Here is a 25,167-nt window from a genome sequence, read left to right as displayed (position 1 = left end):
TCCGCTAATTGATATTTTGATGTAACATATGGCAGATCAATGGTTTTATGTAGATATTCCTCTATAACATAGTGACAGTTCGTCTCAATATGTTTGGTGCATTCATGAAATGTTTGGTTACTGGCAATATAAATCGCATTTTTTTTATCACAACACACTCGTGAAGCTTGTGTTGCTTCAACTCTCATGTCAGCTAGCAGACGTCTGAGCAAAACTATTTTCATTGTCATGGTCGACATGGCTCGATATTCAGCTTCGGTGGATGAGAGAGAGATCTTTTGTTGTTTTTTGCACATCTATAAAATTAAGAATTCATGTAAGAAAACACAAAAACCAGTGGTTAAGTTTCTATTATTAGGATCACCTCCCCAATCAGAATCAGTATAAGCAATTAAATCTAATAAAGATAAAGTAAACAAGAAGAGTTCTTGTGAAGAGAGGACTTCATGTATCTAATAATACGCAAAATTGCTCTCTTGTGAACAGAGGTGGGAGCATGCTGAAACTTGCTAGCTGTGTGTATAGTCTGTGTTATATCTGGCCTAGTAATAGAAAGATAGAAAAGTGCTCCAATAAGTTGTCTATAAGAAGCGGGATCATCAAGAGGTTCTTCATCATCAATTCTCATTTTAACTTTAACTTCTGGAGTGTCTACTTTCTTATCATTTGTAATTCTAGACCTGAAAACAATATCAAAAGCAAATTTAGATTGAGATATCAAATACCCACGAGGGAATTAAGCAACTTCAATTCTTAAGAAATATATCAATAAACCTAAATCAGTCCTTTCAAAATGAGTTTTAAGTAGCTTTTTAATGTTTTCAACTCCTTGTTTGTCGCCTCCGATGATGATATATATATATATATATATATATATATATATATATATATATATATATATATATATATATATATATATATATATAATTTTCTATTTATTCCAAAATACCTGATAGGGGTATTTTGACATTTTTATATGTAAATATAAGTTGTTTATTAAAACATCTTATTTTAGGTTTTTTTATTTTTTTATTTTTTTATTTTTATTTTTATTTTTAATTTTATTTTTTTACTTTCTTTTTTTTTTGAGCCATTGGGCACCCCACATATGGAGTCGTTGAGGCTCCCCAACGACTACGTTGTGGGAGCCCCAATGGCTTCCTCTCTCTCCTTTTTTGTGTATAAACATTGTATTGTTCTCTTCCTCAATAATATTTTTCTCTCGCTTTTGCCTTTTGGCATTTCCCCTTTGTGGGTTTAGCTATTTGCACTTAAAGTGCTTGTGTATTCTTCTTGGGTTTTTTTTACCATTGTTGGACTTACAAGTGTTTTTCACTTGTTATTTATATTTTCACTTATTTCATTACATGGTATCAGAGCCATTTGGGTTCTTTTTGTAATGAAATTGATTGAATCCAATAAACATGCAAGAACACAGTTTTAATCAAGTAGAATACTTGATTGAATCATCAAACAATCCACACAAGGGTCTAACAAATTTGTTATTGCATAGAGTCACTTAAAAATAAGTTGGAAATACAAGGCCACAAAGGGCCTATTTATAATACAAATGGACCACTAGGGAGCAGCCCCAATATGGCTGTTAGGCTGCTCCCAACTGTCATAAATATGATTGTTGGGAGCAGCTCCAACAGCTATATTGGAGCTGCCCCAAAAACACAAAATCAAAAAACAAAATGAAATACAAAATAAAATAAAAGTAAAAGATAAAAATAAAAGTAAAAGATTGTCAACCCCTAATGGGTTGACGCCTATTACAATAAATGACCGAAATACCCTTACTGGGTATTTTGGTTTACAACAAATGTATATACTTATATATATAAGTATATATCTTAACACCTCCCCTCAAACTTATGGTGGAACAACCGAGAGTTTGCCAAGTAAAAAGTGAAATCTGAGAGACGGAAGTGCTTTGATGAAGAAGTTTGCTAGTTGATACTCAGACAGAACGTAGGGCAAGTAATTGTCTTCCTCAGAAATTCTTCACGAACGTAGTGACAATCCATTTCAATAAGTTTTGTCTTCTCATGAAATGTATGATTGCTTGCAATGTATACAATGCTCTTGTTGTCGCAACATAACCTTGATGGTTCCACAATATGAACTCCCAAGTCTTCGAGAAGTTATCTCAACCATACCAACTCAGACATAGTTGTTGTCATGGCACGATACTCAACTTCAGTGGAGGAGAGAGACACCTTTTGCTGCTTTTTGCATCGCCATAAAATTAAGGAATCACCTACAAACACACATAAACCAGTGGTTGAGCGTCTATCATTTACATCCCCTCCCCAGTCAGAATCAGAATATGCAATAACTTCTAATGAGGAGGAGGACGATAAAAACAAGCCATGATTAATGAATTTCTTAATACATCCAACAATTCTCATTACAGCACTTATATGTACTATAGTGGGAGCATATTGAAATTGACTAACAGAATGAATAGCATGAGATATATCAGGACGAGTAATAGAAATATAAGACAAAGCCCCAATCATTTGTCTGTAGGGAGTTGGATCTTGCAAAGGCTCTCCATCATCTTTCTTCATTTTGGCATTTATGACCTCTGGAGTATCAACCAATTTTTCATCTGAGAGTCCTGATCGTTCAATGATCTCTGCTGCATACTTAGTTTATGACAAAAAATAACCATGAGGTGAGTAGGTCACTTCTATTCCAAGAAAACATCGTAAAAAACCAAGATCTGTCATATCAAAGTTGGTTTTAAGCACATCTTTGATATGAACAACTCCCTGCCTATCACCTCCTGTGATTATCATATCATCTACGTAAAGTAATAAGATCACAATCCCTGCATTGGAAGACTTAACAAATAACGCAATGTCAGTAAAACAAGATTTAAAATTAAGTTGCTTCATCACATTACTGAACCTATCATACCAAGCTTTGGGAGGTTGTTTTAAGCCATACAAGGCTTTGCGCAACCGAAGAGTTTTTCCATGTGCTAATTCCAAGCCTGACAGAGGATCCATGTAAATTTTTTCGTCCAGATTATCATTCAAAAAAACATTTTTTTACATCCATTTGAAAAATAGGTCATTTTTTAATTGATGTTATGGAAATGAAAGTTCTCACAATAGTCATTCGAGCAACTGGAGCAAATGTTTCGTCGTAGTCTATTCCATATTCTTAACTATATCCCTTGGCTACTAACCTAGCTTTATATCTTTCTAATGTTTCATCCCATTTAGTTTTTACCTTGTAGACCCATCTACATCCTATGGTCTTTCTTCTTTTAGGCAATGTTTGGATTTTCCAAGTTTTTGCTTTCTTCAAAGCTTCTAATTCATCATTTTAATCCATTCTTGATGATTTTTAGCCTCATGATAAGATTTCGGTTCTAAATATGAGTATATCGCCATAAGGCATGATTTATACCTTGGTTCAAACAAATCATAAGATACAAATCTGCTGAGAGCTTTTGAAATTCTTATGGATTTTCTAAAACTACACGAATCTATATCTTGGTTTTGATAATACCTTTCTAAAGCACATGGTGGATGATCTTCGGTACGCCGAACATAGGTTTGTATATCATTATGAGATGGGATTATATCATTAAGACCCCCATTCACACTCTCACTTGCATTATGCATGTCTTCATTTCTATTCTCATGTGTGTCATGAATATTTTCACACCTTTCATGTTCATTGACAAGGTCAAAAAGAAACGAATAGTTACAACTTTCTTGGATTTTTTCTTTGCAAAAACCAATTTCATTCTCAAGAAAAGTGACATTTCGAGAAACATACAATTTGTCTATTTCAATGTCATAACATCTATATCCCTTTTGGCTTTCACCATAGCCTAAAAAAATACAAGAGATTGCTTTTGGAGAAAGTTTGTCATTCATATTGGTAAGGACAAAGCATATCTTAACACTTTTGATCTTGAAAGGATTTTTTTGTGTCACTTAAAGATCGTGTCCAAGGTACTTTCTCTCTATCCATCTTGATTTTCTTCTTCAACATGGAGCATGAATCAAGGGTGAAGCTCTCCTTCAAGCTCAATGGTTTAAATTATTTGATGTGAGTGTGGGCTATGGAGAACCACCTTAGAGGAAAGAAGCTATGGGGCTTCGTGATGGGGACCTCTCTTGAACCATCACTGAAGCTCACCAAAATCGAAGGTGTTGAAAAAGCTCTTGATGGAGAAGACAACCTTAAAGCCATTCATGATCATCAAGCAAAGGTAGAAAACTGGGAAAGTAACTTGGCATAGTTTATGAATAATGTTGACGTAAAAATTTATGCCAATATTGTTAAGTTTAGAAGAGCCAATAAAGCTTGGTTCTTCCTTAAGGGTATGTATACCCAAAAGGATCTAGTTAGACAATATTTTTGTCAAGATAAAATTAGATCCACTAAACAAGGGGACATGAGTTTCCACGATTATCTTAGTGCTTTGTCCCCTTTTGGGGATGAATTAGCTCTTCCTGAATCTAAATGGGTGGCTCCCAAAGACATTGAAATGAGAAGAGAACAAGTTAAAAAAAACAATTTTTTCAATTCCTTTATGGTCTAAGATCGGAATTTGAACAAGGGCATCACTTCTTCGTAGAAGCAAGGCTATGCCTATTAAAGATGCTCTTGCAGAAATATGCCAAGAAGAAACTCGTCTTGGCATGACCCATAAGAATGATGATATTTTGGTAGTTACTAGGCCAAGATTGAATGTAAAAACCTATAAACCTCCCCACTTTCTAAAAACTAATAACTATAATAGATCCAACTATAATAGTAGTTATTGGAAAGGTGTTACTTGTCATCATTGTAATGAACGGTATGTCCTTAGCTTAAGGGTAAAGTAGCTTTCGCTGGTGAAGTTATACCGAAGAAAGAAGATACAAATGGAGGAGATATTAAAGATACTCTTAATCAAATTTTGAAGGCACTCAAACATCTTCTCAAGTCATCTTAAACTTCGAGTGTTGCCATCACAATGTCATCATCTCCTCCAGGTATGAGAATTCTTGATTTCGATGCTTCTTTTTATATGACACCACATAAGAATATTCTTTTTAAAGTCTACTCCAACCCTTCCTCATCTTATGTTTCAACGGTCGATGGGACTTCTTTACAAATTGAAAGTATTGGAACACTTAATTTAAAGCATTCTCAAAATTTTCTTGTTCCAAAAATAAATTTAAATTTATTTTTCGTCTCTCAAATTTTCGATTATGGTTGCAAAGTTTCTTTCTCACCTAAAAATGACATTGTACAGGATCTCCAGTTAGGGAAGCTGAATAGGAAAGGCCATAGGAGAAGCGATCTTTATTTTATGGAATTTTTTATTCTTCCACCCAAGTCATTTTGCAATTTTGTAAATGTCAAAAGGATTGATGTTTGGCATAAGAGACTTGGTCACCCTGGTTTTTCAAAGATGTCTCTTTTCTCCTTTTGGGGAAATACATATAATGACAAAGACATAACTTGTAAGAATTGAATTTTTGGAAAAATGAAAGTGATTTCATTTCCTCAAAGAAATTTTGTGTCTACAAGGCCTTTTGAATTAGTCCATTCGGATGTATTGGATCTCTCACCTATTATATCAAAAGGTGGCTTATCATATTATGTGATTTTTTTTATGATTTTACTAAATACACATGGATTTATTTCTTAAATCATAAATTTGATGTGTTCTTTCTTTAAAGAATTTCATGTAATGATTAAGAATCAATTCTTAAGCAATCTCTCTATTCTAAGATCGGATTCGGGAGGAAAATATATATTTAATGATTTTCAAAATTACTTAAAACAATATGGTATTTGACATCAAAGGTCTTGCCCTAAAACTCTGCAACAAAATGTATTAGCGAAAAGAAAACATAGACATCTAATAGAAACTACTAGGACTTTTAATTTCCAAGAATATTGCAAAAACAAATTGGGTCAAAGCCGTCCTAACTTCAACTTAATTAATAGAACCCCTTCAACTTCATTAAACAATGTTTCTCCATTTGAAAAACTTTTTAAAATTACTCCGGATTTTAAACGACTAAGAATCTTTGGTTGTAAGTGTTATGTCATTGCTCATAAAAATGATAAACTTTCTCCAAAATCCATTGAGTGTGTTTTCTTAGGCTATAGAGAAAATAAAAAAGGATACCGATGTTTTGATCCAATAAATAACAAGCTTTATATTTCAAAGGATGTGACTTCTCTTGAAAATGAAAATGGTTTTGAGAGTAAAGAATCAAGAGAAAACATAGACTACTCTTTTTTATTTGATTTATTACAACAAAATAATGAGTCTGGTCCTATTGAGGTCCTTGAATCCTTTGATAATGGTGCTAATCAAAATGAACATTCTCTTAGTGATGAAGATAATAGTCAACATGAAAATTTGAATGAACATATACCAAGTAATAAACATGTGTATACTAGACGGGAAGAAGGTAATCATCCATTTGCACTCGACAAATTCTCTCAAAACATATCTTTAAAAGAGACTTCACATAGAAAATCAAATCGTATTTCTAAAGCACCAAATAGATTTATATTTTATGACTCATTCTCTTCAAACTTTAGAGCATGCTTAATAGCCCTTCGCTCTTTCTATGAACTGTCACATTATAATGATGTCAAACAATACTCTCATTAGAATGAAGCTATGAAGTTTGAATTTAATGCTCTTAAGAAAGCTCAAACATGGGAAATAGTTAATCCTCCACAAGCTAAGAAACCTATAGGATGTAGATGGGATTTTTAAATAAAAACCAAAAGTGACGAGTCCTTAAAAAGATATAAGGCAAGGTTAGTGGCTAAAGGATATGCTCAAGAATATGGGATAGATTATGATGAGACATTTGCCTTAGTTGCTCGAAATGACAAGTGTCTGAGCCCTCATTGCTATTGCATCTATTAAACAATGGCTTATTTATCAATTAGATGTTAAAAATATTTTTCTAAATGGTGATCTTGGTGAAAAGTTTACATGAAACCTCCTCTCGACATGATTTTAAATAGAAAAGTTTTAAAATTAAAAAAGGCATTATATGGCCTTAAACAAGCTCTTAAAGTTTTGTATGATAAGTTTAGTAATGTATTAATTAATTTGGGTTTTGTCTCTTGCTATACTGACATTATTCTCTTTGTCAAGAAAATAGGTGACTCTATTGTGATTCTTCTTCTATATGTTGATGATATGATCATCACAGGAAATGACAAGGAAGGAGTAAATGAAATTAAAACTGTTTTGAAGAAAACTTTTGATATGTCTAACTTGGGTTTCTTGAAATATTTTTTTGGTATTGAAGTGGCTTATTCACATAAAGGATACATCATCTATCAAATGAAATTAGCTGCTGATATTATGCTAAATCTGGGATCTCAGATGAAAAGAAGGTGAAGACTCCACAAGTTATAAATGCAAAATTAAGACTTGAATGTGGTGTTCTACTTGACGATCCTACTCTATATCGCCAATTAATTGGATCTCTTACTTCTTCATCACCCGACCTGATATTGCTCATGCGGTTCATGCGGCAAGTCAGTTTCAGCATGCCCCCTACCACTATTCACATGGCAGCAGTAATGAGAATCGTGTAATATATCAAGAACACCATTTCGAAAGGTTTTTTTTTATCCTCTTCCTCGTCCTTTAATTTAACTGTTTATACATATGCTAATTGGGGAGGTAATCCCAATGATAGAATCTCAAATACTGGTTTTTTGTATTTTTTTAGGAGATTTGCTTATTTCCTGGAAGTGCAAGAAATAGCAAAAAGTATCTATATCATCCACCGAAGTTGAATATCATGCCATGACGACTACAACCATGGAGATTGTGTGGCTTAAAAGTCTTCTCAGTGATATGGGGATCATTATCTCCTTCAAAGATGTGTTGTGACAACAAAAGTGTGATTTACATAGCAAGTAATCATATATTTCATGAGTGCACCAAACATATTGAGATGGATTATCACTATGTTCGCGAAGAGTATTTAAGAGGAACTATCACTTTGCTCTATATCACCTCGGAGTATCAGTTGGCTGACTTCTTCACCAAAGCACTTCTTACTCCTCGTTTTCTTTTTCTTCTTAACAAACTTTTAGTTCTTTCTCTGTAAAGTTTAAGGAAGCATGTTATATATATGTGTGTGTGTGTGTTTATTACAAAATACCCGATAGGGGTATTTTGGTCTTTTCACATATAAATATAAGTTGTTTATTAAAACAACTTATTTTAGGTTTTATTTTTCTTTTTTATTTTTATTTTTCTTTTTATTTTTTACTTTCTTTTTTTTAGAACCATTGGGGACCCCACATATAGAGTCGTTGGGGGCTCCCCAATGACTACATTGTGGGAGCCCCAATGGCTCCCTCTCTCTCCTTTTTTGTATATAAAAAGCAGGCATTCCCCCTCTCAATATCATATTGTTCTCTCCCTCTCTCAATAATATTTTCCTCTCTCTTTTGCCTTTTGGCATTTCCCCTTTTTGGGTTTATATGTGTGAACTTAACGTGCTTGTCTATTCTTCTTGGTTCTTGTCCATTGTTGGACCTACAATTGTTTTTCACTTGTTATTTGTATTTTTGCTTATTTCATTAAAGATCATGTCATCCACATAGAGGAGAACAATAATTCATGTATCAGAATTCTTAATAAACAAGACAGTGTCAATCAAACAAGATTAAAAACTCTTATCAAGCATAGCATGACTAAACTTGTCATACCAGGCTTTTAGTGCCTGTTTAAGACCGTAAAGAGCTTTTTCTAAATAAAGAGCTTTACCCTTAGGGATACTAATACCAGGTGGGGCTTCCATGTAAACTTCTTCAATTAGATTTCCATTGAGAAAATTATTTTTGACATCAATTTAAAATATGGATCATTTTCTAATGGACGCTAAGGCTATTAATATTCTGACTGTAGTCATTCGAGCAACTAGAGCAAAAGTTTATTCATAATCGATGTCATACTCCTGGGCATACTCTTTGTCCACTAATTTGGCTTTATACCTTTCAAGGGTTCCATCACTCTTGGTTTTGACTTTGTAAACCCATCGACAACCTATAGGTTATCTTGAATGGTTCAAGTGTTATCCTTTTCTAATGCTTTCAATTATGCCTTCATGGCTTCTACCCATTCTGTATGGTTTTTGGCTTGAGAATAGGATGACGGTTCTACATATAATTGTATTAATACAATAATTTCCCTGTATGTGGGTGAAAAGGATTTATGACACATTTTCCAAGAGGTTTAGAAATTTTAGATGACCTTCTGGTTTGTACTTCGGAATATTTTTCTAATGCACATGAAAGATTTGAGTCTCTACGTCTTGAATATGGTAGACTAACGTCCATATGAGTTTGTTCTTCATTATTAATATTATGTTCAAAATCAATAGTATTTTGATCATTGTCTAAATCGTATTCATGATCACATTAATTAGATTTTGAAGTCAAATCTATCAAAAAGGAATACTCAGTGACTTCCTTGGGTTTTTCAAATTCAAACAAACTTTTTTTTCCAACAAGGATACTTTTCTTGATACATATAATTTTTTATTTTGAAAATCAAAACACCTATAGCCTTTTTAATTATTTGCATAACCTAAGAAGGCACATGAAAACGCACGAGGGGAGAGTTTATCATTCTTGTTGGTAAAAACAAAACATTTGCATCCAAAAAGCCTTAATCTAGAGTAATCAAGAGATAAATTAATAAGTTTTTCAATTGGAGTTATATTTTTTAAAGAAGAAGATGGCATTCGATTAATGAGATAGGAAGCAGTTAGGGCAGATTCTGCCCAAAAACCTTTTGAAACTTGATTTGTGATTAATAAAGTCCTAGTGGTTTCCATAATGTGTTGATGTTTACGTTCGCTCAGGTTGTTTTGTTGTAGTGTGTTGACAAGATCTTTGATGTGTGATACCATGTAAATTGAGATGGTCTTTGAATTCTTTGAACATAAATTGTCCCCCTAAATCAGTGCGAAAAATAGAAATATCATTTTGAAATCTATTGTTAGTCATTTTATGAAATGTTTAAAAGTGTGAAAAAACCTCAGATTTATGCTTAAGAAAGTAAATCCAAGTATGCCTACAAAAAATCATTGACAAAAATTACATAACATGCATATCCACCTTTTGAAATGACCGGTGGAGGACCCCAAACATCTGAATGTATTAACTCAAGTGGTCTAGAAGAAACAAATGTTCTATCATGAAATGGTAATCTTTTCATTTTGCCAAGGATACAATCTTTACAAGTAAAACTTTCAGAATTACAAATTTTTTCTAAACTTAGAAAATATTGGATTTTAGACATATGAGGATGAACAAGTCTTTTGTGTCATAAATTCAATTCTAGTTTATTAACATTATAACAGAAAGCATTCTTAGGCAATTCCAAAAAATACATATAATAGAGTCCTCTTTCTCTATGGCCTTCTCCAATCAGCTTCCCTGACTGGCAATCATGTACCCAACAACCATGAAAAGAGAAGAAGATATTACACCCATAATCAGATATTTAAGAAACAGATAAAAGGTTTAGATTTAGTTTAGAAATATATCTAACTTCTGAGATAAAAAAAATTTAGACTTATGAAGTTTTTCAAAATTTTCTATTCCTTTTATTTCATGAGATGTACCATCAGCTGTGAAAACTTTTGACACACTTGAGGTATTTTTAAGACATTTGAATAAGCTATTGATATTTGGGGTCATATGAAAAGAGGTATCAGAGTCAAGGAGCCAAGAAAAGTTACTAGGATCGGAGAAGAATGAAACAGTTGCTCCAGTCGAGGCTTTAGTTGAGGAGGATGCTCCTTTGAGAAGAGGTTGAAAGATCTCCATTAATTGAGCCATAGATACAGGTGCATCTTAATCTTTTGATTTTGATCCAACAGATGCAACTTTCTTTTCTTCTCTTCTTTTTAACTTAGGACATTGAGGCTATAGTGCCCCGGCTCATGACAATGGTGGAAAATGACTTTTCTTTTGTCAAAATCACCATTTTGCTACCCAAGTGGGGCGGCCTATAAGTATGCACATAATTTCCCGGTCTAGATACGGCTAGAACAGCATCATCTTCAGGTTTTGGAGTATTTTTTCTAAGTCTATTTTCTTCCATAGTCAGTTTCACTATAGTATCAATGATAGAAGGAACCTTTCTACGATATAAAAGAGTCTATTTGGTTGACTCAAATTTCGACCTTAAACCATTTAAAAACTGATAAAAATGTTCCATATCGAGTTGCCTTTGGCGAAGCTCGATATCTTCGGAACAATGTCATTTTGGCTCAAGAAGAGCCAATTCTTCCCAAAGTTCGGATAACTCGTTGTAGTATTCCTTAATAGTTTTATTTTTTTGAGTCATTGTCCGAACTTTGTCTTACAATTTGCATATATGTAAGATCGCGTATTTTTGGTACTTAGACATTTCTTGAGATTTTCGAAAATTTGTCTAAGTCTTGGGGAAAAATCGTTTGAGACTCGATTTTTAGACCGATACCTTTGAGTTCGGGATTGACCCAGGTCTCATCGACAAGGTTGAGGCAAACCAATCAAAACGTGGTAGAGAGTTTTATTTTTTACCCTTAAATTCAAGCGAAATTCGGGTTAATTTCGGACGGAATTCAGAATTTCATATGTGTGTTATATGTCGATGGATGTGTCTCAAAATTCTGAGTGCAACGATACTTTATTTTCCTTGATTCAAGCTACGGTTGGCCCGAAAATCGCATTTTTCTGAAAAAGGAGCGGTTTGTCGAAATGGATCCGAGACTGGATCCGAGATTGGATCGGACTGGATCCAAGGCCTCGATCCAAATTTTCATGGGTTTGGATCCTATGTAGGTCCTACTTAAATTTGGGTTTGATCCAAGTCTTGATCCATTTTCGTTTTGGGTATGGGTTTGGATCTTGGATCTGAATCCAAATCCATGCCCAATGTCTTTCCTAGCTTTAAATCCAGCTTAAAGTTTTATTTTGGGGTTAATTATAGTTCAAAAAACCTCTAGGGTTAATTTGGTTATTTTTGGAAGGTTATAAATAATTTTAATTAATTAAACTTTTATAATTAATTAATTTATTTATTTATTTATTAATATTAATTCTGAAATTTTGTTTGTTTGGCTGAGTGGGACTCTCTAAAAGAGTCCCTAAGCTTACCTAAGAGAGTTTTAGAAAAGATAAAATTCATAAAAAAGGAAAAGTCAACATTAGAAAGAATTTAAAAAAAATTAGAAACCCACTATAGAAAGGGAGTTTCCAGATTTTGGGGACTCTCTCAAGATAGAGAGAGAGAGCTGGAGAAATGGGGGGCATCGCCCCCTCTCTCTCATGCTTTATTTAGTGAAAAAAAAAGGAAGAAAAAGAAAGAGAGAGAGAGAGAGAGAGAGAAGAGGAAGAAGAAGCTCCAGTCCCAAGCCTATTCCACCATTGTTTTCACATTTTATCTAAAGGTAAGGGTTTCTCCTTTGATTTCGAATAAGAAAGAGAGCATAGATTCGTATTCTATGCAATATTTTAGCAAAGCCAAGGAGAAAGAGTAAAATCTGAATAGTTGTTCTAAGATCCATGGTTAAAACGAATGGATTTCTTTCCATCTCTTTCGAAATCTGTGTTGGAAATACCTATATGTGAGTTTCTTGACCTCTGTCTTAAAAACAAGTTTTTTTTCTGGGTTTTTCTTGGAAACTTTGCTGTATATTGATATCTTGATCAGTTGCATGAGCAATGTTTGATATACAACGATAGCTGTTAGACACTAGGGTAATTGTTTAGAAGTTATCATCATAATCAGATACTTGTTTAGAATTACTGAAAAATGGATTATCTGAACCGGCTGTCTCCTTTGCTGCTAGTATGCCCTTGGAGAAGTAGAAAGTAGAGTTATAGCATATCATTTACAGTATTTTCTTGATGTCTTATGGCTTCGTGTTTCCTTTCATATATAATTGTCTATGTATAATGTACGTTGTTTTAATGAAGTTTTTCCTTTTTGGATTGTCAAACTAGAGGATAGCCCCTGGGTGAGATTCCAATCTGAGATTCCTCCAGCTATGTATTTAACCCGTTGCTATCATGGCTATCTATGTTAGTGGGCACAGAAATCGGACAAGTGTGAACTACGTCAATGAGTAGAATCTCACCTATTCGTGCATTTTTTGTTAAATTAGACCAAACTAACCATGGTTCATTCATCATGTTTTTTTTTCATCCAGCAATTTGGGTGTGGAGAATTAATTTGTAGCATGTTAAATGTTAAATAATTCCCCAAGTAGTTGGAATAAGGCTTGATGATGATGATCCATGTTAAATAATCCATGATAAACCTATATATACAGTCCAATCTATTGATGCCTATATATATAGTCCAATCTACTGATGCTAATCATTGGTACCGAATTTATGATATGTACATCCACACCAAAGACTTTTCTGTATGTGGTTGAAATTTCATAATTTATTTAAATAAAACATGTATGCCTGCCATCATAAAATTGTAAATTTTGAACAATAATTCTAGCTATTTTATGATACAAACAACACAACAACAACAACTACGCCTTCATCCCAAAACAATTGGGGTCAGCGATATGAACCAAAAAAGAAATTCATTTTGGGTCTTCCACATGAATCATTTTCCTCCAATCATTTCTATCCAACGCCATGTCCTCGGTGAGGTTCAAAGCATTCATATCCTTTCCTATCATCTCCATCCAAGTCTTCCTAGGCCTACCCCGACCTCTTTTAACTAATATATTTTCCCATTTCTCCAACCTTCTAACTGGAGCATCATTAGGCCTTCGCCGAATATGTCCAAACCACCGTAAACGATTCTCTCGCATCTTATTTTCAATGGGTGCAACACCTACCTTCTTACGTATCTCTTCGTTCCGAATCTTATCTTTTATTGTATTTCCACACATCCATCTAAGCATCCGCATCTCAGCTACACTCATTTTTTGAATATGATGTCTCTTGGCAGCCCAACATTCCGTACCATATAGTAAAGCGGGTCTAATAGTCGTCCTATAAAACTTTCCCTTCAACCGCAATGGCATTCTACGATCGCACAGCACTCCAGTAGCACTTTTCCATTTCATCCACCCAACCTTTATCCTATGATTTACATCTCCATCAATTTCTCCATACTTTTGAAAGATGGATCCCAAATATTTGAAATAATCATTCACCGGTATATCTTGCTCACCAAGCTTCACTACACTCCCATCCCTACTTCGTTGCTTACTAAACCGACATTCCATATATTCAGTCTTACTCTTACTCAACTTAAAACCTCTAGCTTCCAATGTCTGTCTCCATAATTCTAACTTAGCATTAACCCCAGCTCTAGACTCATCAATCAAAACAATATCATCAGCAAACAACATACACCACGGTACATTTTCTTGAATTGATCTCGTAAGCTCATCCATCACTATCGCAAATAGGAAAGGGCTTAAAGCAGATCCTTGATGTAACCCAACCGTTATCGGAAAATTGGTTGTCACCCCTCCACAAGTGCGGACATTGGTTACTACTCCTTCATACATATCTTTAATTATACTAATGTACTTGAGAGAAACACCTTTCTTCATCATTGTCCACCAGAGAACGTCCCTAGGTACTCTATCGTATGCCTTCTCTAAATCAATAAAAACCATATGCAAATCTTTGTTCCTCTCTCTATATCTTTCAATAAGTTGTCTAAGAAGATGTATAGCTTCCATAGTTGATCTTCCAGGCATAAAACCAAATTGATTCTCCGATATCATGACAACCTTTCTCAACCTAGACTCAATCACCCTCTCCCAAAGTTTCATAGTATGACTCATGAGTTTTATACCACGATAGTTTGTGCAATCTTGTATATCACCCTTATTCTTATATAAAGGCACCAAAGTACTCTTCCTCCACTCATTAGGCATCTTATTTGTTCGCCAAATCAAGTTAAAAAGATTTGTCAACCATTCTAAACCTTTCTCTCCCAAGCATTTCCAAGCCTCGATAGGTATACCATCTGGGCCAACTGCCCTTCTTGATTTCATTTTCTTCAAAGCCTCTGCAATTTCTTTCTTTTGAATCTTGCGCATGAAGTCACGATTTATCTCATGAAAAGGAATGGAGAAGTCTCCAAGATCTTGAGCATGACTATCATTAAATAGCTTATCAAAATAATCTTTCCATCTCTCCTTAATCTCCTCATCTTTGACTAAAACCCTTTGCGTTTCATCTTTGATACATCTAACCATACCCAAATCCTTCGATTTCCTATCTCTCATCTTTGCAAGCCTATAAATATCCTTCTCGCCTTCTTTGGTATCCAACTTGTCATAAACCTCCTTATATACCTTAGCCCTCGCGTTTCGAACAACTTTTTTAGCTTCCTTCTTTGCTATCATATACTTCTCCAAATTCTCATTATCACGACTCTTACTTAGATTTCTATAACACTCTCTTTTAACCTTAATAGCTAATTTGACATCCTCGTTCCACCATGATGTATCCTTACCTAGTGGTGCACCGCCTTTAGACTCACCCAATACCTCCTTAGCTACTTTTCTCATACCACCCGCTATCTTATTCCACATTGATTCTGAATCCTCCTCGAGACACCAATCAACTTCCTTAACTACCTGCTCTACAAACATTCCTTGTTTAGCTCCTTTCAGTGCCCACCACTTAATTCTAGGATCTATCCTATGTCTATCCCTTTTGCGGCATTGTCTAATTCTAAGATCTAAAATTAAGACTCTATGTTGTGTAGCTACACTTTCTCCTGGTATAACCTTACAATCGATGCAACAACCCCTATCTCTCTTTCTAAGTAGGAAAAAATCTATCTGACTCGTATTAACCCCACTTTTAAATGTTACTAGGTGAGACTCCCTCTTCCTAAACCAAGTGTTTGCTAAGATCATATCATAGGACAAACAAAAATCTAAAATCCTTTCTCCACTTTCATTTCTTTCTCCTATACCATATCCTCCATGGATATTCTCAAATCCCTCCCTACTAATGCCTACATGTCCATTAAGGTCACCGCCGATGAAAAGCTTTTCTCCATAAGATGTCTCTTGTACTACTCCATCTAAATCTTCCCAAAATTGATGCTTAATGGAATCATCTAAACCTACTTGAGGTGCATAAACACTAATAATATTAATAATATCCGTACCTAATACTAATTTAATAAGTAAAATTCTATCACCCTTCCTACGGACCTCAACTACATTATCTATAAACTGACGACTCATAACAATCCCTACTCCATTCCTATTCCTATTTATTCCTGTATACCAAATCTTATATCCCCAAGGTTCTATCACTTTAGCTTTCTCACCTACCCATTTGGTCTCTTGAAGACATAAAATATCAATCTTTCTCCTACACATAACATCTACTAACTCTACCAACTTACCAGATAAATATACATAAATTGCTATGTTACCTGGAAACAGATATGAGTGCTGGTGCAAGACATGGGTCCTTGACTATGCATGCCCACACCACATGCAAACCAGTTTGAGTATGGATCATATTGGTTTTGTGATGTCTCCAAAGTATCGTGGGTCTGGCTGCGTGCTAGACCCAGCCGACTGAGTCGGCTGGGTCTTGGTAAAAAAAAAGAGTTTTAAAATGTTTCAGTTTGGTAAGGGGGTATTTTGTTTATGTGTTGAGAACACTTTTCAAATAGGGCTGTATGCTCAATGTGCAGGTAAATAAAGATTTAAGTTAGCATGTGCATGGTTCAGCCCTTCTTGATATTTTCGAATTTCCTTACTTGAAATAAGAGCATGATATGTTTCATTAGCCTACACTTGACACTCTAAGTTGAAAACAAAGTAATTGTTGTATAGCTCCATCTTATGTATATGCATACACAAATTTAATATAATGGTATGTGCACCATCACTTGAATGTTCACATGTTGATTTAAGATGTGTAAGTGCATGGGAGTAAGTATGTAACATAAACATGCAAGTTAAAGCATGCATTGACATGAATGAATGAAATCATGCGTGGGACATAAACATGTGAATACATGAAATTAAAAACGAAATGTAAGAACTCGTGCATATGTATATTATTATGTCATGCATACCTTTAAATTATCACAAATGAATGTGCATTGGAAAGCATGTGGAAGGAGTGCATATTGGCATGTGATTGATGATTTTTGCTTATGAATGCATTGATGGTCAATTGGATCATCAGGGGTTAGGTGAGCCTCGAGAACAGGTTACTCTCTGTTTTAATTATTTTGATGCATTGCAAAAAAAAAATCAAATGTGATATTATTGTTTTATTTCACTGTTTCATGTTGCCACGAGCTGTGGTCCCGTGAAGAGCTTTGCATGTTGATTTACAAGCTTATGTTATTAATTCTGCATGTTGATTTACAAATGTAAAAGGGATGAATTAATAACAAGATAAAAGAAAGTAAAGAACAGTGTAATTTATGTTTTCTTGATGTCTCTTCTTTAGCGTGGGAATCTTGGATGTTGCGGTTTAGGGAAACCGTGAGGATACAAAAACTCTGTATGGGTTGTTGTTGCCCCCGAATCCGATATTGAGGTTCTTCTCATAGTCACGGTTTTAGAGAGAATCTGTCACTTTGCCTGAGGGTGGTGTGTTTGACACAGTTGTTATTGTTTTGGTATACCAAGAAAGTGACGCGAGTAGATGTTGATTTTCATAGTGTCCCCGACATTGAATGTTGTTTTTCAATGTTTCGATGGATGGTGTTGATTCCTGATATCGGTCGAGGGCTAAGTTTGGAACCCAGTAATAAAATACAAATTTGTGTGCTAAGTTGCCCTGAGAACCCTACTTAACCTCAAGAATTTTTACATGTTTGGCGTATCCGTCGGCAACGGTAATTAAAAATAAAAACTTAAATTGTATGCATTTAATAGGGCATGCATATGAAAAAAGGAAAACTTAAATGAAAGATGATAAAGGGTTCATGCATTGCACATAAATCATGCATATTCCTGCTATGCATTAGATCATGTATGTTTACTCGTTCCCTTAATTGTTATATGTTGATGAATTCATGATGTTGTTTCTTAATGCATGTTAAATGCCCTTATTGCTTAAATTGTGATCTATGTTGCGTAGTTAATGTTCTCTCATGCTTAATGTTTATTTCCTTTTTGCATGAATGGTTAATTGTCTTATGAATTGGTTATAATTGTATCCCTCTAAAATATTACATGAATCTTATTTATGTCTTTTATTCTTATTTGATTCACTAGAGGGACCTGTACGCAGGATTCTTCGGATTCTGACACCCTACTTTTATGGTTTTTCGCAGCCGCAGATGATCAGTGAAGTCAACTAATTTCGGAGAGTATACGAGGGTCACACTTGCTTCAGACTGCTTCACTTATGGACAAAGTGGCTCTACTTTTTGTTTCTTTTAGTTCTTTTTATTTCCTGCAGTTGTTACTTCACTCTTGACTTGAGTATGAGACTCTTATTGATTCATTAATAAAGAGTTTGGTTTGTTTGGTTATGGATGAAAAATGTAAGTTCGTTTGTGGTGTATGGTTATCCAGCTGAAATTGGAATTGTAAGGACCCCAGGTCTCTGGGAAGATTTTCGCAACTCTTAAAAAAAAATCTGCATTTTCAAGGGCTATGACTTGGGGTCGTTACAATATATGTGCAATATCTTTAAGAGAATATATATTTCTAAGGTATTCCCAAACTTTATCGGCATGCTCAAATTTGGCTACACTAGAGCATTTCTTAATGTCAACATTATTAATTAGCCATGACATAATTTTGGCGTGCCCTATCCTCCACTCTTTTTATTTCTTCTCATAGGTCGCTAAGGACTTATTCTTCTCTCCTTTTCTGAGAGGTACTTCTTTGTCATTCTCAATTTTTATGAAAACTAGTTTAGGTTCTGAATCGGAACCATCCACTGTACCCCACAACCCTTTTCCCCAAATGTGGTGCTTCATGATTGAAGTCCACTTCACATAATTGGTGTCATTTAATTTCATGGGCATAATGGTGATCTTATCATTGTCATCCATCTTTTACAAGGGTGAGAGAAAAACGAAAAGATAGGTGGGAGAAGAAAAAAAAGAAAAAGAGAGATAAGAGAAGAGGAAAATGAGCACAATCACAAATTTCCGTAACCAATCTTCCTCCAAATGCTTTCCTTCTTCAAAAAAAGATCACTTGAATCACAAACAAGAGGATGAGTCACCCTTTACAAAGGTGGCACGAAAAACAAGATAAAAATACTCCAAGATCTAAAAATCTTCAAGGCTCTGATACCATGTAATGAAATGGTGGTCTTCCACAAAAGCACGAAAACTCATAAAGGGTGTCTATTGGAGACACTACAAGCATAACCCATAAAAGGGTATAAATGGAAGAACACAATAAAAATAATAATATTTTATTTCTCACAAGAAATGCTTAAGAAGCATTGATTTACAAAGGGGGGGATCACCCCTATTTATAGGGGAAAAGAGGAGTGAAGGAGAGCTCTCCTTGAGAGTCCTTGGACCTAGTCCAACGGCTCTAAATATAGTCGTTGGACTAGGTCCAATGACTATATTGTCTAGTCAAGTCCTAATTGGAACTTAGACTAAATATTATTTCTAGTTCTAAATGAACTAGATAAAATTAGAAAAGAAAGAAAGAAAGAAAAAGAAAATAAATATAAATATAATAATATATTATTATTATATTATTATATATATTATATATTTTACATTTTAACAAAGGAAACAAAAGCCTTCATAAAAGGTATATGGGACTTCTCGCTTTCTATCTCGTAAAATTAAAACAAGAATCTGAGGCACTTTTTATTTATATCTAGCATATTCTCTTCGATTTTCAGAACAATTCTATTCTACTCTTTTTGATATTTTTTTAACCAAACTCACAGTTGTGATATGGGAAACAAAATTTCCAATGTGTTGGTTGGTGCCAATCAGCACCCTCACAGCTTCTCTTTTGTGTGAAACTGCCACATTGTCCTACAATATCTCCACTTTTCAAATGTAGTAGCAAAAGTACCATAGAAACTTAATAAAAAAACACTTAAATCTGGCAGATGGTCGGAGTCATCTTGGCCTCTACATCATTCAATACTATCGCTCAGTATATGGAGGAAAAGCCTCCTTGATAGAAAATTTACTCCCGTGCAGTATAAGACTCACTGGAACTGGAAGCATGGAAATCATTTTCCCAGCATTTCTATTTTTTTCTGGACCATTATTGGTTGGACTTAAATCAACATGCACATATTGGATAAAAGGATTCACATCTACAAAACAGAAGCTTACTAACTTAGCCTCCATGTGTTATATAGGTATCTTAAATTCAGCCTTCACTTTGAAATGTAAGGATATTATAATTGATCTTTTCCAGAAAGATTAAGTTTGCCTTCTCGATTGCTTTTATGGAAATCACAATCCCATTTATGTAATGAATGTAATTTAAGTCTACCCATGCTCAATAATTGCATAAACTTCTCAAATATCAAACATGTCAAAGTGACAAGCTAGTTTTTACTTCCTATAAGTTTATGAATACCTAAAGCACTGACTCGACCAATTTGATGCAAGGAGTTAGTTAAGGCTGACTTCCCAACATTTGGAATACCGATTAGCATGACAGTTGAAGTGGAATCTGGATGATCAACCTTCAACTCTCTGACCCATGCTCGCACTAGTTGTAGAAACTGTATGAAGTAAGCACCAGTCAGATATTCTTGTAGACAAGCATGATTGGAAAGAATGTGAAGGTTCTCAAACTAAATCCACCATCACAGCATGTGAACCAAGTTACATTTAGCATATTTAATAATTTAACCGAACCAACAGCACCTCATGCTGAAAATGGACAGCAATAAACACTAATAGAGGGGGAAAAAAGTAAAGAAAAAGAAAAGTGAGAAAGTGGCAGGAATAACAAACAAAAAACCAAAAAGCTCTATGATGGTAACATGCCTTCTTAATGTGTTCCTTGTTGTGGGCATTGACGGTATAACAAGGACAATGCTGTTGCTCAAAATATTTTACCCACTCCTGCAATTAAATTCATTGTGTCATATGACAACACTCAAACTGAAAAAGAAGATGCAGAATGATGCTTAAAGTGCTACATGAATTTATGATGTTGTAGAGCTAGAGCATTAAGAAATATGAACATCTTAAATAATATGGAATTGACAAAGCCATCAAGGGGCGAAAAGAGAATTCTAAAATAAAAGTTTTGCTGCCACTTGATTCAAGTTTTTAAATATGATACAGTTTGATGGCAAGAGTCAGCTAAGATGCTATTTTTTATTAGTAGTGTACACTCCTATGGAGAACCATCTCACCAGGATAAGAATGAGTACTCACAACATGGAAAGAGATCAGCCACTCAATTAATTTCTGAAAGTTTACATTTGTTGCACATGTGAGTGGTTGAGTTTTCCAAAGGAGATAAAACAGGCAACTTATGTGTCATCCCCTCAATGATAAGAGCCCATGTTTATAGAAATATATTGTTCAAACACATGCATGCCAGTATTATGACCATGTTTTCATGAAACTGTTAAGGCACAACAAAACCAAACAATTAATGTTTAAATCAGTAACATGACAGATCAAACTGTCTTGCTCTCACTCTGGTTAAGCTGTTAAGCATCTAAGCTAGAACATTAACCAACAGTGTTAGGGGAGTAAAACTTCACTAATGAGAATTAGCTAATGAAAGTAAATATCAGGATCCAACAATTTACTCTACTTGTGTCTGAAGGTGATCTGATAGGTCCATCTTGTTTAAAATTATCAAATGCTTGGAGGTGCATGGAACGTGGAGCATTTGTGGATAAGCTGATGATAATGGTATCTGCAGACAAAGAGGAAAATTGAGTTCCAACAATTTAATAGACTTTCAACCTTCAGAAAATCAATTTTGCTGTTGGCAAGAAAAAAAAATGAGAAAGACACAAAAAAACTACAGCTTTGGAAGTCGGCATTCTTTCTGACATAATTAAGTGAAAAGAAAAAAATGGATGTTTCATCAGATAAGTTGACAATGGCTTGGACAAGCTACTGAACAAACTCAAGCTAAGCACTGGTAAGCAACATTGCAACTGTTCTCCATTTGGAGCTCTGTAGGTTGAATGACATGATATACCTTTTCCCATTACTCATGGACGATCACAAGTCAAAGCACAAAGTCAAAATGCCTAATAATATGGCCATAACCCATGTCAAACCAATGAATTATTTGTTATTGGTGGCAATCAGGTAATACTTGTGATTTTGTATAGAAGAAAAGAAGTAGAGGTTCAACTCATTTTAGTCACCTGGTTTTTTGAAGTGCCTGACAACTGATAAGGGTAAGAGGGCATTTGCTTGTAAATCTTACAAATTACCTTGATTGCATTAGGTCATTTGCCTTATTATCTGTTGTCCAGTAATCACATCACCTTGATTACGCACATTTACATGCATGTGATTGCAAATATTTTATGAATATTGATGCCACTTTGCATGTCCAAAGGTAAAGGTATGCAACTTTCATTGGGTATAGTGATGAATACAAGGGATATAGGTGTTTTAGTCCAAAGACAAAATTTGTGCATATCAATATACATGTTTTTTGTTAGAGAACCAATTCCTTTGGTAAGAAGAGACCTGGACCCCTAATTCATGGCAGCTCAAGCAGGAAACCAAGAGGAAGTGGGAAACTCAATAAGAGAAGGAAAACAGTTTTCCTAATAATCAAGGATCCTACTTTCCATGCATTAAGTCCATCTGATAGGCTGAATACGTCTCCTAATTGTAGAAAGAAAATATTGGGAGATAAGCTTGTAATTGATAGAGAATTTGAAAAACCTACAAATCATGGGATACTAAAGTTGTGTAATGAGGTTACCTAAAGCAATATATTTATCATCCTCTCCTCTCTTAAGAAAATCAAGAGAGAGAGTGAGAGTTCAGCCGTGGACGTAGGTCTCAAAGACCGAACCACATAAATTGTTTGCAATTGTTCTTGTGTGTGTGCTCCTCGACTCTGAAAATTGTTTATGGTATCAGAGCCAAAGCTGCTCTTTGTGTTTTTCGTTCTTTCATCAACTCTTCTTGTGTGTGTGTGATCCATGGCCAGCACAAATTAAAATCAGACGTCCAGCTTGACGCCAAGCATGTCTTCACCCTAGGTACCCAATAATATTCATCGTTTTCTTGTTATCAAGCTTTCTGGTGAGAATCATCTCTTGTGGGAATCAGAATTCAAGCATGTGCTCCTCACATATGACCTTATGGGGTATATCGATGGAAGCAAACTTGCACCACCGATGTATAAAGATGGTTCCTCTACCGAACTGAATTCAAGTTATGTCGAGTGGAGGAAATATGAACAGCGGGGGGTTAGCTGAATTTTGTCTTCATTGACAGAATCCGTGCATAGTTAAGTTGTTGGCTTAGCCACATCTTATGAAGTTTGGTCTACTCTCAAGTTATCTTATGCAGCCCATTCTTGATCTCGTATATTGTAGTTGAAATCGCAACTGCAGGATCTAAAGAAAGGAAGCAAGCCAATAGATGAGTATGTTCAATGGGCTAAGTCTATAGCCCATCAACTGGTTATTGCATCTAAACTAATTGACAAAGATGACCTGGTGCTGCAACTCCTTACAAGTTTGCCCCATGAATACAATGTGTTTAGGACAACGATGTAGACTCATAAGGATCTGATTTTCCTCAATGAACTGCACGGCCTTCTCCTTATTCAAGAGGCTCATATCAACGACTTGGACTCTCGTGATTATGATCACATAAATCCAAGTGCTAATGTTTCTTTGATGCAACCCAATGAGAACCAAAACCGTGGAGGAAGGAACAATAGAGGAAGGGGCCATGGTCAGAATAACTCAGAAGGAAGATTTAATAATAACTATCAAGGAGGAGGACCCAAGATGACTTGTCAGTTATGCAAGAAACCTGGACATAGTGCAAAGCAATGCTATCAATTGTCAAGCTTCACCCAAAAGTCCACTGCTCCTCAAGCATATCAAGTTTCAACTGAACCTGTGACTGCTCCTAGTATTGGTGATGAAAACAGGTATCCCGATACAGGCGTCACTCATCATGTCACCAATGACATGAATAATCTATCAGTGCATTCAGATTACTCGGGCTAAGATTCAGTAAGGATTGTGGACGAATCAGATTTGCCTATATCACATATTGGTTCTTCTATTCTTGGTCATATGTATTTATTGGATGCTATTTTGCATGTTCCTGATATTACAAGAAATATTCTTTCTGTTCAGAGATTTGCTAAAGATAATGATATAGTATTTGAGTTTCATCCTCAATGTTGTTTTGTGAAGGATCGAGCCACAGGGAAGGTCTTGTTGCAAGGAACAAGTTAAAGGGCTATACAAGCTAGATTTTGGAGGTTCTAAGGAGGTCCACAAAGGAGAAAATGTGACAGTTGGTCAATGGCATCAGCATTTGGGACACCCATCTTTAAGTATTGTTCATAAGATTATCAACACTTTTGGTTTGTTGTTTGAGAAAGAGTTTGGGTCTAAAGTGTGAGAGGCATGTCAAAAGGGAAAAAGTCACAATTTGCACTTTGGACATCTTTGAATCCTCCTAAGAGTCCGTTAGAAGTTGTTTATTTTGTTGTCTTGGAGCCTACCCCAGTTTTGGGTTTAGATGGGTTCAGATTTTATATTGTTTTTGTGGATATAGGTTTGTCTATGATGGCACAAGCCAATGTTCCTTCTAAATTTTAGCAACATGCTTTTGGAACAGTTGTGTACCTCATAAACAAAACTCCTACTAAATTATAGCAACATGCTTTCTATTGCTATCAGTCATGGTTGTCAGATAAAACAGTTAGGCATCCAGAATGACTTTTTGCATGGGTTTTTGTTTGAAGAAGTCTATATGGAACAACCTCCAAGGTTCGAAGATCCAAAGAAACCACAAGTATGCAAGTTACAAAGACCTCTGTATGGTCTAAAGCAGACTTTGTGAGCTTGGTTCTCTCGTTTGAGTGAATTTCTTCAGTCTTTGGGTTTTATTGGTGCTAAATCTAACACATCACTTTTTGTGTTTGAAAAGGAAGGGATTTTGGTAATATATGTTCATATATGTGGATGATATCATTGTGATAG

The 25,167-nt window shown here is 34.9% G+C and overlaps 1 protein-coding gene across 4 annotated transcripts in view; it reads right to left on the bottom strand.

The window, feature by feature from the left end:
• LOC149845379 (DAR GTPase 2, mitochondrial-like) overlaps positions 1-25,167 on the bottom strand; it is a 44,680-nt gene that overhangs the window by 16,524 nt on the left and 2,989 nt on the right. The window contains exons 2-4 of one of the 4 annotated variants that reach the window (XM_089995722.1): positions 21,774-21,878; positions 20,990-21,067; positions 20,574-20,721 (exon numbers count right to left, since the gene is read on the bottom strand). In XM_089995722.1, the coding sequence (XP_089851848.1) occupies positions 20,574-20,721; positions 20,990-21,067; positions 21,774-21,878 (331 nt within the window). Of the gene's footprint in view, positions 1-20,573; positions 20,722-20,989; positions 21,068-21,768; positions 21,879-25,167 lie in introns of all 4 variants that reach the window. The other 3 variants (XM_089995724.1, XM_089995725.1, XM_089995723.1) reach the window with 3 other exon arrangements.

This window comes from Nuphar pumila, chromosome 2, assembly GCF_984573655.1.
Source record: "Nuphar pumila chromosome 2, dmNupPumi1.hap1.1, whole genome shotgun sequence".
In the NCBI taxonomy this organism is placed as follows: domain Eukaryota; kingdom Viridiplantae; phylum Streptophyta; class Magnoliopsida; order Nymphaeales; family Nymphaeaceae; genus Nuphar; species Nuphar pumila.
The sequence above is the reverse complement of the archived record's forward strand: the minus strand, read 5'-3'. Positions and strand labels throughout refer to the sequence as shown.